General features: G+C 35.1%; 1 protein-coding gene across 1 annotated transcript in view; it reads left to right on the plus strand.

Moving 5' to 3' along the window:
• Positions 1–4,043: 4,043 nt before the first annotated feature.
• Positions 4,044–18,023, plus strand: part of GFRAL (GDNF family receptor alpha like) — a 65,689-nt gene continuing 51,709 nt past the window's right edge. The window contains exons 1-3 of the mRNA XM_034990839.1: positions 4,044–4,065; positions 8,319–8,453; positions 10,735–10,893. Coding sequence (XP_034846730.1) covers positions 4,044–4,065; positions 8,319–8,453; positions 10,735–10,893 — 316 coding nt within the window. The remainder of the gene's footprint in view (positions 4,066–8,318; positions 8,454–10,734; positions 10,894–18,023) is intronic.

The following is an 18,023-nucleotide window of genomic DNA, read 5'->3' on the forward strand; positions in this document are numbered from 1 at the left end:
GTTTACTCAGAATCTGAGGCTGGTCAGATTTTATTTCTCTCTTCCAGATATGAGCATCTTACAAAATATTAAGTGGACAAATATTGGAACAATGCAGGAGTGGTTGGGGGGAAGTCAAATGTCATTAAACAGAAAGTAGTTGCCTTATGTTCCAAAAATAATGTCTTCTAATAAATGTCTGATATATAGATGTTTCACTGATTTATTATATTTTTATTTTTTTCAACAATTTTTTCTTTCTTTTTTATACTTAGTTTCATCTGCACCCTATTTTATCTAAATGACACTAGGGACCATTCCTTATTTTTGGTTTTACACAGAACTTTGGATAGCACCTGAGCAGGGGGAGGGGCGGAGGGAGAGGGAGAGGGAGAAGGAGAGAAGCAGACTATCCCCCGAGCACAGAGCTAGAGGCAGAGCTTGATCCCAGGACCCTGAGATCATGACCCAAGCTGAAATCAGAGCTGAAATCAAGAGTTGGTCTCCCAAAGGACTGAGTCACCCAGGACCCCTCTCACAAATTTGTTTTAAAAAATATTTTGGTGAATATATTTGAATATGATTACTTTCCTTTGTAATCTTTTAAAACAAAATGTGTGCCTTTAAAAATATTCTAAGGAGAGAGTTCTATGGAGAAAGGGGACTAATGACAAAAAGTGCTAAAAACCCCTGCTTTAGATAATGACACAGCTGATTCTTACTATGGGATGAGCAGGTATATCGGCACAGATGTTTTCTCTACCTGTAAGCACTAGACCTCAGCAGCTGTACCTGTTTGGCCAAGATTAGCATCATTCACTGTGTGTCTTAACATTCAGTTTCTGTGTAGCACTGCCTTCTAGAAGTCCTAACCAAATCACCTTCCTTGAGCAAGAAATTGCGTTTTGGTATTCTTTTCCTTTGTTTCCTTAGTTTATTTTTTCTTGTGGTGCCCTAATTCAGAATTTAGATGCTTTGCTGAGATTTTATTTTTTGTTCCTGCCCAGGTCTCTTCACTTGTCTTCTAATACCTTGACTTTCCTTGGTGATGCACCCCTCTCCTACCATCAGTTTCTGTGGTTGAAATAGGGCCAGTCCCACCTATATCCATGATGCTGGACACCAAGTGGGGTCAGTTCCACTTGGTGAGATTGATGGGCGTGGGACACATTGAACAGATGTGACACAAATCTAGAATTTTACTATGAAGAGTCATACTTCCTGCTCTGGCTTTGAAGAGAGAAAGATGTATGCCAAGGGCTTGATGGTCCCCTTCCCTTCCAGGGGAGAGAAGCTGCCTGAGAATGGGTCAGACACAGAAGAAAACAGCTAAGAGACAGGAGGGGAAACCCTCAGGCCCAAAACAAGGTTAAAACATGTCTGAAGTCAATTCTAGCCCTGGACTCTTCAACTATGGGAGACTGTTTTTTTTGTTGTTATTGTTTGTTTGTTTGTTTTTAAGATTTTATCCGTTTACTTGACAGAGAGAGACACAGTGAAAGAGGGAACACAAGCAGGGGGAGTGGGAGAGGGAAAAGCAGGCTTCCCACGGAGCAGGGAGCCCGATGCGGGCCCCAATCCCAAGACCCCGGGATCACCACCCGAGCCAAAGGCAGATGCCCAATGACTGAGCCACCCAGGCGCCCCTATGGGAGCCTGTTAAAGGAGGTCATTGAGAGGACATGGCCTCCAATTGACCCGAGAGCTGACCCGAGGCAATAAGAAGCTCCTAACCCCTCCCTGTCCTTGGAATGTAGGTTACGTTTACCACTCCCACCACAGGAGATGTTTCAAGGATGCAGCCCTGAGAGAGGACTGTGCTATTGAGATCCTCTGGACCATAGACAGGACTGAATCCAGGTAAGGGTTCTATGTAAACATGTAAGATTCTGGCAGGCGATGCAGTGATCTACTCATCTTGAGGCTTCCGGAGACAAGCCTCATGTGTAAGTTCCCTCGCTTATTAAACCTGCTGCCTACCAGTCTGCAGTGCCCTGCCTTTTTCTTGAGCTCTCCTTGCCCTCCCTGTCGGGGGTCGGGAAGGCAGTTTGTGAACCAACAGAGCCACTGAATCTCTCTCTAGCTTTAGCCAATTTTAGTTGGCCTATATCAAAAAGAACAATTATCTCAGTAAAGTTTATAATACAAGTTTAGTAACTCAGTATCTTTAAAAGATTTTTATTTATTTATTTGAGAGAGGGGCTGAGTGAGAGAGAGAAAGAGAGAGAGAGTACATGAACAGGGGGAAGGGAGAGAGAGAAGCAGACTCCCCACTGAGCAGGGAGCCCGATGCGGCGCTCGATCCCAGGACCCTGGGATCATAACCTGAGCTGAAGGCAGACGCTTACCACCTGAGGCACCCAGACACCCATAACTCAGTATCTTTAAAAGGAAATAACTAAATTATTTTATGATATAACTCTTTTGTTAAATAATTAAGTCACTGGCTGTAGTCTAACTGGCATTTGTTGATCTCTGGGATATAAGCCCCATATGCATACTTAATGTATATAGCAACCATGGATATAATCAGAGCATTTTACAGAGGAGTAAATAAATATTAACAATTTCTGATATAAAGTCATTTACCTACATTTATAGAGAAAAACAACTTTCAACTTGTTGGACTCCCAAGTCTATTTTTCCATTACGCATTCTGAAACCAAAATATGTTGTAACTTCTCTCTAGTGGAAAATAAACATGGAAATTAGAATCAACAATTCTTCCATTGTGTCACTGTGGATACAAAATGCTTCTGTCTCATCTCAAGATAGTAGCTTACCCACACCTGTATTTTCCTAATTTCTTGCCGAAACAGCAGTGTATATTTCCAAGTGCCATTACAGAAAGGTCTCAGGTGTGTTAAAAGTGGAAGCCCCCGTGGAGCTGATGTGCTCCAGGGTCTTGTGAGGAAGAATACGACGAAATACAAGGTAAATCCAATCCATCCAGGCTGCTATAACAAAATACAACAGTCTGGTAGTTTATAAACAACAGAAATCTATTTCTCACAGTTCTGGAGACTAGAGGTCCACCATCAAGGTGCCACTATGGTCACATCCTCACGAGGACCCTCTTCCTGGGTCGTAACTGGTGCCTTCCAGCTGTGCCCGCACAGGTGGAAGGAGCAAAGGGATCTCTCTGCAGCCTCTTGGTTGTATGGGACACTGAATCCCATTCATGAGGATTCCACCCTGACAACTTAAGCACCTCCCAAAGACTCTGCCTGTGAATATAATCATTTTACAGGGTCAGAATTTCAACATAAGAATTTGTGCAGAGACATAAATATTCAGACCATAGCAATGTCTCTCATCAAAGTTAGGAGAGAAACAGTTGTCAAGTGATGAATGCAAGTGGAGGCTTACCTTTCCAGGGGAGCCGGGCATTTCTGCATCACTGCAGGAGTCATTTCTTACACTGTCACCATCTCTGGTGGGTTTGGGGAAGTGTAGCTGAGGCAGTACAACTTGAAAGTATACTGGAGTGTTTGACACCTGTAGAGAACATTTCTTGTTTGGGAAGATGAGGCACACCAGTTTGATTCCAGTGGAACTTGAATTCCCCATACATTTGCTTGGGCTGCTTAGCACTTTTCTCCTTTTCCATATTCTCAGATAAAATAAAATTGCTCTGATGAGGCTTACTTAATGAAGTGGAAACTGAGGATACTCAAGCATCTAGGAAGTTTTTGGGATATAGTTGGGAACTTTTACACAGTTTAGAATTCTAGTTAAAGGAAAAAAAAAAAAAAACCTTTCTCATGAATGTGCTGAGCATGTATCATTTCTTAGTATCTGGCTTGTGGGCTTTCTTGGAAACCTAATATCCGAGATTAGTATGCTCAGAAGAAAATAATTGAATTTGGCCATAATTAGGAAAGTTCACAGCTCAGGAAAGGTTGGTGAGGAGATGGTGACAAAGGAAGCTGACTTGATTCAGTAATGCTTTCAGGAAGCAAGAGCAGAAGCTGAAGCCTTATCTGGACAGTTACCGTTCAGAAGGCGGTTGGAGTAAACACATCTGCCTTTCTTTCCAGGTGAATATCCCCAAGTTGTCCAGCATGATAGTCTTCATTTTTCTTGGTAAGTGAATCATGCTTCTAGTTTACCTGGATTCATAACACCAATTCTTCATGAACTGAATGCTGTCTTATCTGACTTAATCTGTTGATGGGCTTATAATAAGTATCAATTACGAATGCATACTTTAACGTGGTTTATAACTTTTTCAGAAATGTACACTTATTTATAACTGTAGAAAACACATAATGCAGGAATTGCAATGATCTCTCAGGCTGTTTCTATTTCATTGTGTGAGATAATCCAGTTACTTTGAGTTATTTATTAGGATTTATGGAATTCTAGTATATATGGAATCTATACTAGAGCCTTTGAGAAATGAAACCTTCCAGTATTTATTTACAAGTTATAAGATGACAAATTTCAAATTATCTATTTTTCTTTGAAATTAAATTAAAATGAGATTAATTTAAATCACTCAGTTCCCCTAATTTTAAAGCACTAATATTTACTGAGTAGGAGTCATTTTGTAGGATAAACCAACTTAACGTCCCATCAAATGCTTCACATTTCAGTCAGTTTTTGTGAGCCAGAGATAAGGTTTGGATTTATCCTTCTTGTGTTGGGTAGTGTAAACGTATTGTAAGATGTTGGTAGAAAAGAATTCATTTATAGTTAAAGTAGAATTCATGAAGATCTACTTCCTATATGTGTCATTGGGGATGCTACTATATTTTCTTCAGAATTTAGTAGAATCTATAAAATGAATTCAGGAAAAGAGATAGTTATGATTATAGCTGATTATAGCTATAATATTCCATTCAATAAAACAGAGCCAGCATTTTTTTTGCTTATTCTACACTAATAGATATTGATGAATAAAGACATAATTGTGGGCATGAAAACAAAGAAGGTTATTTCAAATTATGTTGAACATAAAAGGAGAGTCAAAATAAATCAAGTGCAAAAATTAAGGGAAGAAGGAATAGAATCTTTTATGTATCTTTGGTTTTTCTTTAGTTTAAATAATAGTTATTCATTAGCCCAAAATTTTGCTTCTTGTATTTAGTTTAATAATATTTCCTTATTTCTATTCTTTATTATAAAGAGAAATCTAAGAAACTTTAACTTTTGTAGATAAGGCAACAATAAAACAGAACACATAAAATACACTACAATCTCATTATGGCCCCAGTTGAAAAAGCAAGGATGGCCGCTTGTTTTCAAGTTTCACTTCTAAATTAACCTTGACATTAGGATGCATGAAGGAGGGAAAGGATTTCTAATACTGCTAGGGTCAAAATTGTACTATTTGATAGGTTTAACCAGTATTTCCCATAGTGCATTCTTCAGAATACTTGTTTAACATCATCTAAGTAGGTCTTGTGATGTAGGAAAGTTTATATAGCCAAAGAAATGTTTGACATAGTGAATTTTTAAAATAGAAAATGTATTATCATGATAAGCCTTAAGAGGGTGATATTATGTACAGTATTCTTCATCTTACTATTTTAAAACAGAACTTGGGGCACCTGGGTGGCTCAGACAGTTAAGCATCTGCCTTCGGCTCAGGTCATGGTCCCAGGGTCCTGGGATCGAGTCCCACATCAGGCTCCCTGCTCTGCGGGGAGCCTGCTTCTCCCTCTGCCTCTCTCTCTCTCTCTCTCATGAATAAATAAATAAAATCTTTAAAAAAAATAAAATAAAACAGAACTTGTTTTTCACTGAGCATTTCAAGAGAATCCTTGGAAATTCCTGGATTAAGTATGTGGCTACAAATCATTGTAGGGAATGACTAAAATTTTGGAAAGCTAAAGTTATTTTCATTCTTGTGGGCCAGATCTCTGAGATGGTTTTCCTAGTAGATTCAATATTTCATCCAAATGGAAGGTGTGGAAAATCACGTAAAATAAACAATCAAGTGGAACTTAAAATTTTAAATATGGAAGAAAATGAAATAAATTTGGGAAAGATAATATGTAGAATGCATTAACCATCACTAGACTGAGGTATTGGTAAGGTTTTGATGATATATTCAGAATACTATCACATATAAGTTTCCTGAGGGAGCTATTCACAAAATGTAATGATCAGTGTCAAATAAAATTCCAGTTTCTTATGAGTTGAGTTTCTGACATAAAATACCTGAGGGTCTTTGGCAAGCTGGATTAAAACAAATAACTTTGGGCCAGAATCGAAGGGGCTCTCTTTCTCTTTCTCCAGGCTTGCTAACCTAGGACAGGATTTTGGCTAGATGAGGTTATCTATGAACACATGAAAAAACAGAAGGCTGATATGTCAATTTCCACTCCAGCCCTCGACAAGAAAAATGTGACCGAACCACACCCTTGGGCCTAATCTCCAAATGCAGTGACCCAGCAAATAGTACATATGATCCTATGAGTTGTCTTGGATTCTCCTTAGGAGAAGAGGTTTGAAAGAGGTAAGATAAAGACAAGATTGTAGATTTTACTTGAAGCCTATAACTCTGCATTGTCACAGGTGATTCAGAATTAACATCTTTTTAAAAATCCAAATAATTTGGCTCTAAGACATAGCTTGAGGTCTCTTGATTATACTTAATATATTGTCTCTATAATTCAACTGCAGTTCCCATATTTTTCTACGGATTGATTAAGCAAGTGTCAGTTTGTATGCTTGCAGAATCAATTCAGGTAATTTGAACAATATACTAAATTAGCATTGCTACTTTCTTGATATTTTTAGAAAACTTATTGGAAACTTCTCTTCTACCCAAAATAACTTGTAAATATCTGGAAGGTGTTATTTTTATTATAGTATCAGTTACTTATTTATAACTCATTCTTAAACAACTATTCAGGTTGGTTTAAGTCAGTATACATACATAATGTGTCATTGTGTTTGATGATGAGGATACAATTATGAATTATGTCTAATGCCTGTCTAATAAAACCCTAGAACCCAGCAGTGGAGACAAGCATGTAAATACATACTTTCATTACAGAGCAGTAGAGCTATGGTTGGGGAAATCCTAAGATAGTAGTGAAACAAATGAGGGGTGTTAAATCAATTTGGATATAGGAAAAGAGGGTATTGAAGTCAGGGAAGGGTTCCATAAAACTGGTAATCATTGTGTTGAGTATTAACAGACCAAAAAAAAAAAAAAAAAAAAGTTATTCCAGCAGAGAAAGAAATGGAGTGCCTGCTAATAATCATAAAGTAAATACTCAGAAGTATAAGACAGCATGGAGTATTTGGGAAACTATAAATGTTCAAGGACTCCCCAGATTGCATATGATAAGGAATATAAGAGTTATGCTATAAGGAACCATCTAAAGGGTGAAGCAGAGAAATGGCAGGGCTAAAATGGTACAGTACGCAGGTTAGGGGGTGTAAAGAACCTATGTGAGTAAGATGAAACTGGAGGCACATTGAATAATTTGTGAGTTGGTCAAATATTCAAAATAAGAGGGAACTATGTAAAAATTGATATAGGAGAGTGAAGTTGAGGATAAAAAAGGTGTCTATCAGGAATCCAAGGTTTCTAGTGCGGGTGATTATGAGAATGGTGAAATTGGTGGAGCAGGGTGGTCTACCAGGGAGTGGTGATGATAGAAAGATATTATAGTCTGGAAATGTGTCTGGAACATTTAGGTGGAGATATCAACAAATATAACTGGAATACTGAAAAATAATGGGATTGGGTGATACTTTTGAGAATCATCAGTCTAGAGGTTTTAGTTAAAATTATGATAGTACATGGAAGTACCCACAGGGAGAATGTGTAAAATGAGAATGGGAAAAATCTGAGGATAGACATTAAGCTAAAAATATAGTTCACCAGAAAAAGACGAGTATTCTGGGAAGAATTCTAACTATGGTCAGAAAAATATCAAATGAATAAGTATCAAGGGAACTAGAAGAGAGGGTTGCTAAAGGAAGAGGAGTTTCAAGAACAAAATGGTAACAAAATGTTCAGTGATAAAAGTAGGCAAGATGAAGTCTTAAAACTATTAAGTTTGATGTTTTGGAGATGATCAGGGAAGTTTAAAGATCAGTTTCAATAGAGCAATGGTCATAAACCTATAAATCAAGGAATGAATAGGCATCAAATAAGAACACGAGTGTAGGCTCTTCATTGAAGAATCTTCTATAGGAGGAATCTATAGCTAGAAGGAAGGTTAAGATCCACTCCAACCTTGTAATGATTTTATCAGATTGTATTTTCATTAACTCTGTTCTTTATCATCAATGACTTAGTTTTGAGGCAAACAACTGCCATGCTGTAATATTGCAAACGTGTGGTTGTTGTTCTGTTCCTGTTGTTATTTCAGCTATGGTGCTAGGCTTTGAAAATGAATCTGCTTCCCAAACCACTGATTGCACGTATTTAAGAGAACAATGCCTAAGTGATGCAAATGGATGTAAATATGCATGGAGAATAATGGAAGATTCGTGCAATGTTTCAGGTAAAACATTATTTAAAACACACTCGAATGATTTCCTTTTACTGAGATAAAAATAGGTTTGGATTTTTTCTGTCACTATCCTGGGAACTAAGTTAACTTTACTCTAAACGCCTTACTCAAACTTGATATTCAAGTGATTCACCTTCAGTTGCTTATTAGTGAATGTGGTTACAAAAACTCAAGAGTCCTAATGCACTGTGGGTAGCTTTATGAAAGATTTCAATTTTTTTTTTGTACTTATCTCACCATGTATAATGTTATAATTATATGCATGCTTGTCAGATGTATGGCAAAAAATTTTCAAATCTCTTTTTGCTTACATGTTAATATCTCAATGATAAAATAGAAAAAATAACATTTGTGATGATCAAAAGCATTGTTATTATTTGTATGTATAATACATGTTACACACATCACACATGTTGTAATTCACATTTTATTTTCTGGTAACAGATATGCTGTCTTCCATTCCACCTGTGTCAAGAACAATTTAAATATATATTTTTTATTTTTAACTTGTCCTACATTCCAAATATTTGAGGAGAGTCCCACAGGGTAGAGAATATGAAGATTAGAGTTACTGTTACTTGTATAAAAGAAAAAAAAAAAAGCCAAACAATATATCAATTAGTTGAATAAATATTGAATGGAGCATTATAGCAGAACTCCATTCGCTAAAAATAGATAAACTGATGATATAGTGAGACATTGCCCTAATACTATTATCCACAAAATGTTACAAAAAAATTGTATTCTAACATAATTTATCATCCTGTATAATGGATTTTATAATACTATAAAAATGTAATAAACTTTCTGGAATATTCAGTAAGAAAAATTGAAAAGGGAAAATAACAATAGATTCTTCCATGTCTCACTTTCTCTATTCATTTCAGAAAGATTGAATTCTGTACTGCTCATGACTCTTGCCTATCTGCAATGTGCTTCCTCTACTTCCCAAAAGATGTAGAGGGGAGCGCGTTGGGTTAAAAGGCAGCAACCTATAGTTCTGATGGTCAACGTTTACAATCTCCATCATCAGAACCTCTGCCCATCCACAGGACCTCAAGAAATTACATGGAATGCAGAGGGAGGGAGAAAGATTTCCTTCTCTTTCCGGCCCTTGAAAGTAGTACATGGACTGTTCATACTCCATAGAAAGTTATAACTGTCTAACCCAACCTTCTTATTATAGTTCAGGAAAAGAATTTTAAAAGCATAATTTGCTCAAGGTAACACAATAACTTTAAGATGAGACTAGAAGACAATGACAAAAAAAATCTGTCAATGGTTTTGATAATGCAGCTCCTCATTTTATTTTATTTTTTTAAAAATTTTATTTATTTATTTGAGAGAGAGAGAATGAGAGAGAGCAAGCACATGAGAGGGGGGAGGGTCAGAGGGAGAAGCAGACCCCCCACTGAGCAGGGAGCCCGATGCGGGACTCGATCCCGGGACTCCAGGATCATGACCTAAGCCGAAGGCAGTCGCTCAACCAACTGAGCCACCCAGGCGCCCCTCATTACATTTTATAAGGCAATTTAAAATACTGCATTCAGTGTGTCATGAATTATAACATTTACTTCAGTATACAAATAGCAAGTCATTTTCAGTGAATTGCAGTAATATTTGCATAATTATCTCATGCATAAAGCTGAAATAGAAATATTCTCAAATACACAGATGAAATGAACACAAGTAGTTTTATTCAGAAAAATGAATAAAAGAAAATTGTTGGGTAGATGAATATGGTTTTGTAAATTAAAGCAGAAAATGAAATATTGGTAATTATGAAAGATTCATTATTCAATAATATTTACTGAGTGCTTACTGTCAGGACAACTTCATTTCTCATGGTAAATTCTGAGCCACCTGCATGTCTCTTATTATAATCTTAGAATGACATATGAAATAAAATAGAAGATTATGACAAATAGCTAAAAAAATAGCTAAACAGAGAAAACGGTGAGGATTCTAGATCATTCTGATCACCTTGATAAGGACAGCCTTGATTACTACTGAAGAGTAAAAGTTGGCATTCTAAGTGAGGACAAAGTCATGTTAAAATACAGCAAGCTTTAATCTATTTTAGAAAGTAAATACTGGGGGAAAAGTCAGTAAAAAGAGATTTTGTGATTAAAAAGTCACTTCCGTGGACATCTTGCAGCAACCCCAGAAACTCTTACTATAATAATGAATTCCTTAGATTAATACGTTAAAAGCATTTGGGGTAGGGCAATATTCAGATTAATATCAGGAATATTTTATTTTTGACTGTGAAACCCAGGTAACCCCTGCAAGATGAAGGACTCATCAAACTGTAACCTGAGCATCCAGTCCTTGGTGGAAAGCAATTTCCAATTTAAAGATTGTCTCTGCACTGATAACCTCTATTGCACTATTAACAACTTGCTTGGGGAACAATGCATCAATGAATCAGGTAACAATAAATTGTTATATGGAATATAAATAGTTGTGAGAAAGAAAAGTACAGTTTCAAAATTAACCACATCTATGTAATTTAATTCTCCTTTTTTGATAATTTGATCAATTCTTTGTGTAATTTAAGGTTCAGTGAGCTGTAGATCTCAGCAAGTGCCTAACATATTTCTGTAGTTGCTAACCATAATTTCAAGCTTCACTCAATTATAATTCATTAGAATTATAGATTCACTTGCTCAATTCATGTATTTGTGGGGTTTGCTATGGCTTTGCACAAGACCTAAATGATAGAAGACAAATAAGATATTGGAGAAAGTCCAAAATATAACCATGTGTCTAGATTTATACTTGCCTTTGGATAAGATCATTTAATCATTTAATATACATTTATTTACTGCCTGTTTGAGGGGCTAGGCTGACACTGAAGTAGTGGTAATCAAAGTACTCTTCATGTGCCCTTAAGGGTTCGTAAAGATTTTCAAAGGATATGTACGATAAAATAGTTCTAAAGTGATCAGTGTTTGGATCCTCAATGTCCCTATGCACTATCTCTGAAAAATGGTCAGCTTGGGAATGCACCTGCTGTCATGGGGTTCTTGCCTCTTCTTTCACAATCAACCTCCCATTTTATAAGAAATAGGTTTAATCTATCGTGAATTGTCCTATTGTCACACCTGTTAAATCATCCATGGTGAGCTCACTGGACAATTTTCTGCTCCATGATTTTGCTTTTTCCAGAATTTCACATAAATGGAATTATGTACCATGTAGCCTTTTGAGCCTAACTGATTTTTTTTTTTATTTAACATAATGCATTTGAGTTTCACCAATGTTTCATGTACAAGTTTGTTCTCTTTTTTGAGTAGTATTCCATTGTGTAGTTATACCATACGTTTGTTATCCATTCACCATTGAAAATGATTAGCATTGTTTCCAGATTTTTAGAAATTATAAATAAAGCTGCTATAAATATTCACATACAAGATTCATACAAATAGAAGTTTTTGTTTCTCTTGGGTAAGAAATTGTTGGGTCATGTGGTAAAGTGTATGTTTAACTTTATGGAGAACTTCCATACTGTATTCCAAAATTGATGTAACCATCAATGTATAAAAGTTCCAGTCATTCCACATTCTCAGTGATACCTGATTTTGTTTTTTACTTGTTTTTGTTTGGGGGCCATTCTAATATGTATTTAATAGTGTCAAATTGTAGGCTTAATTTCCACTTGAATAATAGTAATGTTGAACATATTTTCATGTGCTTACATGCCATCTATACACATTATTTAGTAAAGCATCTCTTCAAAATTTTGCCTGTTTTAAATTTGAGTTTTGGCTTTTTTACTGGGTTTTAAGAGTTGTTTCTCTGTATTGAATAGGGTTTATCAGAATATGTGTTCTGTAAACAATATTTTCCTCTCTATGTCTTTTATTTATTTCCTTAGGAATATCTTTCAAAAAACAGAAGTTTGTTGTTTTTTAAACTTTAATGATAACCAGTTTATTGTTTTTTTTTTTCTTTTATGAATAATACCTTTGATGTTGCATCTAAGAAATCTTTATCCAACCCCAAATCACGGAGATATTTCTCATATGGTCTAGAAATTATGTAGTTTAGGTTTTGAGTTAATTTTTGATTTTGGTACAAACAATGGGTCAGATACTTTTTTTTCCCATAAGGATAGACAGTTGTTGTACCCCATTTGCTAAAGAGACTATGAGTTTCACCTTCCTCAAAAATCATTTGGGCTGTATATTAGTGGCTCTATTTCTAGATTTCCTATCCGGTTCCAATAATCTATATTTCTGTACTTTTGCCAATACTGTATAGTACTTTTGCCAAGCTTATTATAGCTTTATGGGGTGTCTTATATTCAAGTAGTATAATTCCTTAAACTTTGTTCTTTTTAAAAAATTGTTTTGGCTATTCTTTGACTTTCTATATAAATTTTACAATCAGCTTGTCAGTTCTACAAAAAAATCTAGCATTTTGGGGGGCTTACATTGAAACTATAGATCAGTTTGGGTAGAACTGACACACATGCTGTATCTCCCCCATTTATTTAAGATTTCTTTTATCAATATTTTATAGTTTTCAGTATATAAGTCTTACATTGTGTTAAGATATATACAAATATGCTTCATTTTTTGATGCTGTAGTAAATAGTAACTTATTTTATATTTTAATTTCCAATTGATTATAGATAATCTATCAAAATAAAATTGATATTTTATATGGACCTTATATGCTGTAACTTGCTCAGCTCACTTACTAGTTCTTATGCATCTTTTATTTTGTAGAATCTATAGGGTTGTCCATATAGATCTAAATATTCATATCCGTGAATGGAGAAAATTTTATTTCTCCCTTTCCAATCAGTAGGTCTTTGTTTCTTTTCCTTGCTCTATCGTTCTGGGTGGGACCTCCAGGATAATGTTAAATAGGAACCTTGGGAGTGGCCGTCCTTGTCTCTTTACTTATCTTAGGAGAAATGCATTAGGTTTGCACCATAAAGAATGGTTTTTGCAGTAAGTTCTTTTTAGGTTCCCTTTATCAGGCTGAAGAATTCCTTCTTATAGCCCATTTGCTTAGAAATTTTATCACGAATAGATAAACGATGTTAAATTTTGCAAATGCTTTTCCTGCCTCTATTGAAATGATAATGTTTTACTTTTTTTTATATTGTGAATCTTATTGTTGATTTGTGAATGTTGGTTCTAACCCTTCATTCTGAAGCTATAGCCTACTCAGTGATGATGTATTACTCATTTTATATATTGCTTGATTCAATCTGCTAATATTTTGTTAAGGGTTTTTAATCTATGTCCATGAGGGATATTGGAATATTGTTCTCTTTTCTTACAGTGTATTTGTCTGATTTTGTCGTCTGAATAGTGCTGGTTTCTTAATGTGTTAGAAAGTATTTCCTCCTACTCTTTATTCTAGAACAGTATACAAAGAATTAGTATTATTTCTTCCTTAAATGTTTGATTTAATTCAGCAGTGAAGATATCTGGGCCATTCTTCATTGGAAGGTTTTAAAATGTTCAATGTGTTTAGTTGTTACAGGACTGTTTTTACTTACCTATTCCTTATTGAACAAGTTTGTTAGTTTGTGTCTTTCAGTGAATGTTCCCATTTGTTGGATTTATGTTGAATTTTTGTTTTTAGTGTTTCCATGTTACTTTTTTTTTCTTTTTTCTATCTCTCTGCTAAGTTGTCCCTAATATTCTCAAATTGTCCTTTAAATGTCTGTAGGAGTTATAGTGATGTCTTCTCTTTCGTTCAGATATTGCAAACTTGTCTCCTCCTCTCTCTCTGTCTCTCTGTCTCGCAATTTTGCTCTTCATTATTTTTGATTGTTGTATTTGATTTGACTTGAAGTTGCTCCTCATTTTCTGGTTTCTTGAGATAAAGGCTTATATCACTGACTTGAGATTTTTGTCTTTCCTCCTATAATCATTTCATTAATGATAAATTTCCTTCCAAGTACTGTTTTAGTTAGATCCACAAATGTTAGTATGTTGTATTTTCATTTTTATTCAGTTAAAAATGTTTTCTCATTTCCCTTGTAACTTCCTCTTTGATTCATCGTTTATTTATAATACTGTTGTATAATTTCCAAATATTTTGAGGCTTTCCAAGATACCTTTGTTATTTACTTTTAGTTCAATTCTTAATTAAAATGGTAAGTGATACATGCTAGATGATACACACACACACACATCCGCCACACACACTCTTACAAAGTACTTGAAGTTATAGAGGAATAAAGAATGGTGACTCAGAAGGTTTCACAGAAGAAATGACAGACTTGGGATTTTAGGGTGAATTGGGTTCATTAGAGAGACAAAATGGATGTTCTAAACAGAGCAAATAGAATGAAGCAGAGTGCATTCGAGGAGCAACAAATCCTTTGTTAAGCTGGTCTGTAGAACGGAACAGTATTAGGAGAGGATGCTGGAAAGAAACCAGATGTTAAAAGAAGGAGGAAAGCTGAACTTATGGATCTTTCTAAAGGGATTAGACTTCAAACTGTTATTGCAAGGGGCTCTTAATGCATTTTAAACAGAGGAATGTAGAATCAGCTTTTCAAAGGGTATCACTGGCAGGAGTGCAAAGGACAGAATGGAGCGGAGGGAAAGATTCAGGCTAGGGATATCAATTAAAAGGCCATCAAAACCATTTGGGAGAGAGGTGATGCAAGCCTAAACTAACACAGTGGTGCTGAGGACTCTGAGGAAAAGGCCAAAGTAAGATATGTTTATGAATTATAATTGATAGGAATTGATGAGAGTTGGATATGAGGAATATGAAATGTATGAAGCATGTTCTACAAATTGCTGGCTTGGGACAGGATACTGGATACACTGAGATAGGGAAGAAGCAATAAAGTACAGGATTGGGGACAGAAGTGATGAGTTATATTTTGGAGACATTGCATCTGTGGAATGCTTTGGAACATTCATGTTAGGAATGTTGGCATTTTGTTTTAAGTTTTACATGATACAAATAATTTCAAAAAAAGAAAGGAAGGAATGTGTGTCATCTAGCTTGCATTTGGAAACATGGATCTTGCACTGAAGAGAGTAATCTAAAATAGACATACAAAAGAAAAGATAAAATTAAATAGACACACAGATTTTTGAGTTAAAAGTTTATAAGAAGTAGATAAAACCATGAAGGAAGATAGGATTGGTGTGTAAAGGCTATAAGGTGAGAATATAAAAATTTTGATAACAACATTCATGATCTAGTTGAAGAGACAAAAAAGAAGATTTCAAAGACAGGAAAAGAAACTACAGAAAGAGTTTTTGAAGTCAATGAAAGGGACACAAAGAAAATAGTCAACAATTACAAATGCTGAGATGTCATCAAAAAGAATAGAGCCCGAAATGAGATTAGTTAGCTAATTAATGGGTCTTTACTAGTTTTAGACGGAAATAGGCTGAAATGAAAACATACTGAAATACTAAAATATTTATTGACTTTTGTTTCACAATGGCAAGACAACTTAATTTTTCTCTCTCTAGCCACTTTTAATCATACCAAGTTTTGACAAAATGTAGTTACCAGTCAACAGATACATAACAAAGAGCAGTTAAACTGAAATCAGTTCACGTATTTAAACCTTTTTTTTTCCACAGTAGATACTTATTAAAGACTACTGTGTGGTAATATTGATAAGCCAGGAATATAAAAACCCTGTAGAGGAGAACACTTAAACAATCTCATAAATGCACTTCATGATGGACATGACCTAGTTGTTATGTATACAGGGAGCGCTAGCTGATTGCTTATAATTTAGCTTAGAGTGAGAAAGGAAATAATTGAAATCTTATCATTCATCCTATCTTAACTATGGCACCCTCACAAACTCTGATCATCAGTCCAGAAAGCCATGATCTCTCTCTCTTTCTCTCTCTCTCCCTCTCTCTGTCTCTCTCTTCCCCCCCATGTCCCCCCCCACCCTACTACCTTCCCTCCTCACTTTGGACTCTCAAAACATTCCCCAACATATATAGGCATGTACTTTTCTATTCTTCATTGATATATTGTAAAGTTCTTGAACAAATCAGCTTTAGCATTTCTTTTTTCTTTTTTTTCTTAATATGATAAAGCACTCAGTGTAGTACCTGATACTTAGTAAATGACCAATAAATATAATGTAAGTATTTTAAATTTTTAAACATATTTTTGAGCACCTAAATCATGTATCCATTTGTATTTATTATTCAGTTAATATGTGTAGACATTTTATAAATGCTGAAGGATGGATATAAAGCTGAATAAAACATGGGACACCTGGGTGGCTCAGTTGGTTAAGATTCTGACTCTTGATTTCAGCTCAGGCCATGATTTCAGGATTGTGAGATGAGCCCTGCGCATTGGGCTATGCATTCTGCAGTAGTCTGCTTGAGATGCTCTCCTTCTCCCTCTACTCCTCCCCGCCTGCTACCTCTCACTCTTTCTGTCTCAAATAAATAAAATCTTAAAAAAAAAGTGACTAAAACAGTCCCTGCTCTTGATAGCTGAAAACATAGTAAAATTGACATTTAGCCATATTATTTCATTTAGCCCAGCTGATTAAATATATAAATAGAAAGATATTTAGATAGATTGATTGACCTATAGACAGGTTTATAGATTATTTCAAAATATATAATTACCAATGTAATAGAGCTAATTCTACGAGGAGAGCATTAAATCACATGTATCCTATTCATGCAAGCCTGCATATGCTAGCCAAAAGGAATAGGAGAGAAGGCCTCTATTCTAGTAAAGGAGCCTGATTTATATAATTATAACAATCCATTGTGAGCTGTTATTTGAGAAATGTGCAAAATGCTATAGTAGCATATGTTTTCAAACACATACAGTACAGAGGCTAGACTTAGGATATGCTTATAAGGATGCCCTAACAATTTTTAAGGAAACATTTTCATACCATAAAACTGATTATGTTATCTTTGTTTTGTATAAGAATGAGACACTTGTAGAAACGAAGGTGAAAGAAAACTAATAAAACAAAATTAAACAATCTTTTTTTTTTTAGATCATAATACTCCAGAAAAAAAAAAAAAAGGTGACTTTTGGAAGAATGGTAGGGTCAAGGAATTTTTTATTGTGGAGATCTATTTGAAGTACCTCAAAGGAAGATAAGACATTTTAGAAGTAGACAGTATACTTCTGAAAGCCTATGTTAAGCTAACTCGGAGTCTCATGTTAAAGTTGTTTTTCTGATCTTTTCTTCTATAAAGTTCATATAATTATGGGCTTGTTGGAACTATCTAGTAGAACATGTGTTCTCAATGAGGAATAGAATCTCCAAGGGGTGAAAGTTGGTACATGGGAGTGGGCAAAAAATCTTTTACTCTTTATTATGTATGAAACACATATATACATCCAGTTCCTAAACAGATATACAGTATATCTGTGGAATTAAAATTTTATAAGGAGGCTTGTGAATTAGAAAAGTAAATGTCCAAAAAGGCTTGTTAAGGGGAAATTAATAAATTTTTAAAAAGGTGGAGAAACACTTTGAGTACATTTCTAGTAGAAAATAGAAATCCATAAAAAATTTATATAAGGGAAATAATTTATTATTTTATAAGTATCTTAAGT

This window comes from Mirounga leonina, unplaced genomic scaffold, assembly GCF_011800145.1.
Source record: "Mirounga leonina isolate KUSES-001 unplaced genomic scaffold, KU_Mleo_1.0 Mir_53, whole genome shotgun sequence".
In the NCBI taxonomy this organism is placed as follows: domain Eukaryota; kingdom Metazoa; phylum Chordata; class Mammalia; order Carnivora; family Phocidae; genus Mirounga; species Mirounga leonina.